The sequence below is a fragment of the Anarrhichthys ocellatus genome, unplaced genomic scaffold (assembly GCF_004355925.1).
Source record: "Anarrhichthys ocellatus isolate YVR2014 unplaced genomic scaffold, GSC_Weel_1.0 scaffold3540, whole genome shotgun sequence".
Classification (NCBI taxonomy): Eukaryota; Metazoa; Chordata; class Actinopteri; order Perciformes; family Anarhichadidae; genus Anarrhichthys; species Anarrhichthys ocellatus.
In genome coordinates, this window is record NW_022283514.1 from 632 (window position 1) to 5,549 (window position 4,918).

General features: G+C 44.7%; 1 protein-coding gene across 2 annotated transcripts; it reads left to right on the forward strand.

Annotated features, from left to right (window-relative positions):
* The first annotated feature begins 1,881 nt into the window (after nt 1-1,881).
* LOC116379000 (keratin, type I cytoskeletal 13-like) lies at nt 1,882-4,675 on the forward strand. 2 transcript variants are annotated; one of them, XM_031840910.1, is made up of 7 exons: nt 1,882-2,064; nt 2,194-2,398; nt 2,792-2,874; nt 2,974-3,292; nt 3,395-3,520; nt 3,620-3,897; nt 4,471-4,675. In XM_031840910.1, the coding sequence occupies exons 1-7, from the start codon at nt 1,919-1,921 to the stop codon at nt 4,574-4,576; spliced, it is 1,263 nt and encodes a 420-aa protein (XP_031696770.1). In that variant the 5' UTR covers nt 1,882-1,918; the 3' UTR covers nt 4,577-4,675. The 2 variants fall into 2 exon arrangements, with proteins under 2 accessions (XP_031696770.1, XP_031696769.1); XM_031840909.1 differs by having other exon boundaries at nt 1,882-2,398.
* The last annotated feature ends 243 nt before the right edge of the window (nt 4,676-4,918 follow it).

Genomic DNA, 4,918 nt, shown 5'->3' on the forward strand with positions numbered 1-4,918 from the left:
ATGACAATATTGCAGAGAACATAAAATAAACATGCATAAGATATACGTAAAATATTACTGTTGGTGCGTTATTACCGTTAAAACACTTCAAATAAGTAAGGATTTAAGTCTGAGTGCAGCTGATTACTTTCTGTGTCGAGATGCATCACATTGTTATAAAATGAATTATGTGTTGTTATTTGTTCATTGAAAACTGAGCCGTGCTTTACTTCTCTGTACTTCTCCTCCTTTCAAAGCTGAATAACTCAAGTGTCTACGCCTCTTAAACAAACATACTGCCGTTTGTTTAAATCCAGGTTGAATGAAGTGGGTGTTGTACATTCCTGTCAGTTGCCCTTCGGCCTGAGAACTGCTCACGGTGGGAATGAGCTTGCAGCAGAATACCACGCGGTCACACCCGCTCTGAGATCTACTGATCTATCTGCCCAGTTTGTAATAACTTGTAATAGTAGAAGTCAAACTATTGAATTAGAAGTCAAAGTTTGTCTACATAAATATTTTGGGGGAGAAGTTGACTAAAACTCCCAAAGTGCATTTCTGCAAAACTGAGAAGTTTATCTGCAGATAAACTCTGAAATGAGCTGATTAAATGCAGCTCTGGCGCTGCATTTAATCAGCAACGAGGCGAGATGTTCAGGAACATCGTTAACAGAACAGAATGGAGAGAAGCAGCGGCCTGCTCCATTGTTAGCAGTCGTTAGCTACATGACCTCCGTTAGCTCCGTTAGCTCGTTTATATTAGCGGTCCCTTCAGGATGTACAGCGTTCATCGGTTGAACACCACATAAAAATCTTGATGTGAACCGGAATATAGAAGAAACTCTACATATAAATGTATATAAATAATAACACGCTGCTGTATTTACGCCTAGATGATGTTATTGTGAGTGTTGATGGAGCAGCTCCAATGTTAGCTTAGCATAGCACTGATCGATCCGAGCTTCATCCAGAAAACAAACGTTTTTAAAGTAGTTTGCTTGTCGTCTTACAGACAGAACTGACAAAACGTGAACTCACATTCTTTACAAATCTGCATTGTTATCGAGTCGTTTCTGCATCATTTTGATTATTCACAGTTAAATATGTTTGTTTGGGTTCATCTTAAGATCCACCAGAGGGGCGTTTACTGACCTGTTTTATATCAGAGAAGTGAACGCTGGTGTTGAACATACACATTATTGCACATGTTTACATCAGCTGAGGATCAAAATGTATTTTAGTTCCATGAAACCTTTTAATCTAATTCTGCAGTTTATAACAAAATAATCCAAATTATTATTGATTTATTCTTTATTATTATTTATGTATATTATTTATCCACCCCATTATTATTTTATCATTATAATGATTATTATTGGCATTTTTAAAATTAAATAATGATGTAACGTTACAAGAAGTCATCCAAAGCTGCATCCTCTCGGTAAAGCTTGAACCTGGTGATAGTTTAGTTTGTTCTTGTTCCATTAAAACACTTTTAAATGCAATAATCTGCCATAAACTCTGTGGTGTGAAGAGCAACACCAGCAGGACTTTAACCGGCTCTCTGGTGACTCCGTGTTTGTTCTATTGATCTCAGTCTTTGTGCTGAAACTAAGCGCAGGTTTTACTCTTCAGACCAGAGAGAGTCCTGTTTCTCTGCTGCCAAGAACGTGTCAACTCGTTAAATCGTTAATAACAGATTTGAGGTTGCTGGTTGAGCTTAAAGATGAATGTGTCAGGACTCGCCCTGCAGCAGGTGATGGGAGGACTCTAACACACCTGTTAACCTTTTCAGCTGAATTAAAGAATAACAAGTGTCTCCTCCTCCGCCTCCGCCTCCTCCTCCTCCGCCAGTATAAAAAAAAGGAGCTCTCTTCCCTCCTCACTCTCTCTTCTCTTTGGCTGAAGCAGGTAGTGATCCTCCTCATCAACACTCAACATGTTCAACAGCAGCAGGAGCTCCATGGGAGGTGGAATGTACGGCAGCTCCATGTTAATGGGAGGAGGTCGAGCGTCCAGCAGCTCCATGTACGGTGGAGCAGGAGGCTCCTCCGTTAAGATCTCCAGCAGCTCCTCTCAGTATGCCAGCGGCGGTGGCGGCTATGGCGGTGGCGGCTATGGCGGTGGCGGCGGCGGCGGCAGCAGCAGCTACAGCTTCAGCTCTGGTGGAGGTTCTGGATTTGGCTTCGGCTCTGGAGGTGGCGGCGGCGGCGGCAGCATCGACATCTCCGTCAGCGAGAAGGCCACCATGCAGAACCTGAACGACCGGCTGGCCACCTACCTGGACAAGGTCCGCAAGCTGGAGATCGCCAACGGGGAGCTGGAGCTGAAGATCAGGCAGTTCCTGGAGAGCAAGACGTCGCCGTCTTCCAGAGACTACAGTGTCTACTACGCCACCATCGCAGAGCTGCAGCAAAAGGTAGGCTTCACCTGGGGGGGTCATGTGCCCCACAACAGGAAGTGCTGCACGTTATCATCCAGTGAGAAGTTAAACATGAACACTGTGACTAAACTTTAATCTGACTCAGAAACCAAAATCAGCTGTTAACCATCTCGTGATACAGTTAAAGTAGTACTAGTAGTACTCAGAAGTACAAGTACACAGGGTGTGACATCATGCAATTAGTGTAACGAGACAGCTGACCTTTTCTCTTATTGTGTGAAAACTCGAAGTTGAGTTCAAATTAAATTTCTTTCTGTAAAAATCACAAGAGTCTCAAAGTGAAAGGGAGACATTTACATGATTAGATAGTTTCCCGTCATGAGAACTTTAACAGATAACTCTTTTATTTCCTCTTTTTTTATCTCCCAGATCCAGGATGCCACCAAAATCAACGGCGGCATCTACCTATCCATCGACAATGCCAAACTGGCCACTGACGACTTCAGGCTCAAGTCAGTGAACAAATTCAATAAATCTAAAGTTTTGAAGTTTCAACACATTTCCTTTCAGCCACTTCAGAAACTAAACCCTCTTCTTTTGTCCTGCTGCAGGTTCGAGAACGAGCTGGCCATGCGTCAGTCGGTGGAGGCCGACATCGCCGGTCTGAGGAGGGTCCTGGACGAGCTGACCCTGAGCCGGACCGACCTGGAGATGCAGATCGAGGGCCTGAAGGAGGAGCTGATCTTCCTCAAGAAGAACCACGAGGAGGAGCTGCTGTCCATGCGCGACCAGATGAGCGGCCAGGTGAACGTGGAGGTAGACGCTGCTCCTCAGGTCGACCTTTCCAAGATCATCGCGGATGTCCGGGAAGAGTACGAGGCGAACGCCGCCAAGAGCGCCAAAGAGCTGGAGGGCTGGTTCCAGACCAAGGTAAGACCTGAGCCGCCTCATAAGTGGAAACATCTCGGCAGCTATTGTGGGATGGACGGGTGGTGACACGCTCGGTGCTCTGTGTCCTCTCTCCCTACACAGTCAGAAGCACTGAACCAGGAAGTCGCTATCAGCACCGAGGTCATCCAGACGTCCAAAACAGAGCTCACGGATCTGAAGCGGACTCTGCAGGGCCTGGAGATTGAGCTGCAGTCTCAGCTCAGCATGGTGAGCGTCTCTCTCTCTCACTCTCTCTCTATCACGTCGTCTCTTTTACGTCCACGAGGGCACAAACTAACCGAGCCGCTCTCTCTCTCTCTCCTGCAGAAATTGTCCTTGGAGGCCACCCTGGCCGAGACACAGAGCCGCTACTCCATGAAGCTGTCTGGGTACCAGATGCAGGTGACCTCCATGGAGGAGCAGCTGATGCAGCTGAGGGCCGACCTGGAGAGGCAGGGACAGGAGTACCAGGCGCTGCTGGACATCAAGACCAGACTGGAGATGGAGATCGCCGAGTACAGAAGGCTGCTGGACGGAGAAGGCGGCGGCGGATTCAGCAGCAGCAGCAAGAGCAGCATGGTCAAGAGCAGCAGCAGCGGTGGAAGGTGAGACAACCGCAGGCAACGAACTCAGGATTCAACAGATTTGTGACATTAAAACAAAACCCCTTCAACTGCATATCTAATGCAGTGCAATGACATCACACCTATTTTTTAAGATAGCAAAATCTTTTGGGGTTCATTATTTTATTCATATTTCACTTCAACTCTCAGCTGAGAATCGAGTTGTTTTTCTTTTAACTTCTAAGGTTTTATCGCAACAACGTTTCACACAGTTCACAAAAACTGGACGATGCAAATTGTGAGCTTAGTAGTGAAAATGAACAATTAGCATTTATAATTTAAGAAAACTGGCTAAAATGAACCCGAAACTAAACTAAAGTTAAATTGATGAAGTCTATTTTTTTTACACTATATTTCCAAACAAATGTATGTCGTCTGATCGAGCTGCTTATTTTGCTCATATTTACTCTTATTGTCATAATAATAGAATAAATACATCTGTTTGCTCTCCAATGCTTACAGTTTGTGAAACTCAAGAGTGAAAATGTGGAGAAAGATTTGTGTAGAATATGAAATGAGGATATTGAGCCCTGATGGTCTCTCTCTCTCCTGCAGCTCGTCCAGCTCCAGCAGCACCAGCAAAACCACCACCAAGGTCATCACGGTGGTGGAGGAGATCGTGGACGGGAAGGTGGTGAGCTCGTCCCAGCAGGTCATGTAAACAGACCCGGCGAGCTCCAGCAGGAGGCGCTCTCACAGAAACAAACACACGCCAATAAAAAGTCTGCTGACGCGCTTCAAAATAAAAGCTTAGATGTTGTGTCTTCTGTTCAAATGAAGTGTCTGATGCTGCAGTTCCTCGAGTGGACACCAGGGGCCGCTGCTCTACTGAATACCCATTAATATATATATATATATATATACATACATATATATATATATATATATATGTATGTATATATATATATATATATATACATACATATATATAATAACAAACACAATGTCTCATGAGTCCTTGTAGATATTTTGAAAATGATTCATTCATGAAAAGAGCTCTGAG

Excerpts from the sequence above, each read along its gene's own strand:
- LOC116379000 (XM_031840909.1), top strand. The coding sequence starts at position 1,919 with ATGTTCAACAGCAGCAGGAGCTCCATGGGAGGTGGAATGTACGGCAGC. Across the intron at positions 3,521-3,619 it reads TGCAGTCTCAGCTCAGCATG|AAATTGTCCTTGGAGGCCAC; the intron begins GTGAGCGTCTCT and ends TCTCTCCTGCAG. Across the intron at positions 3,898-4,470 it reads AGCAGCAGCAGCGGTGGAAG|CTCGTCCAGCTCCAGCAGCA; the intron begins GTGAGACAACCG and ends TCTCTCCTGCAG.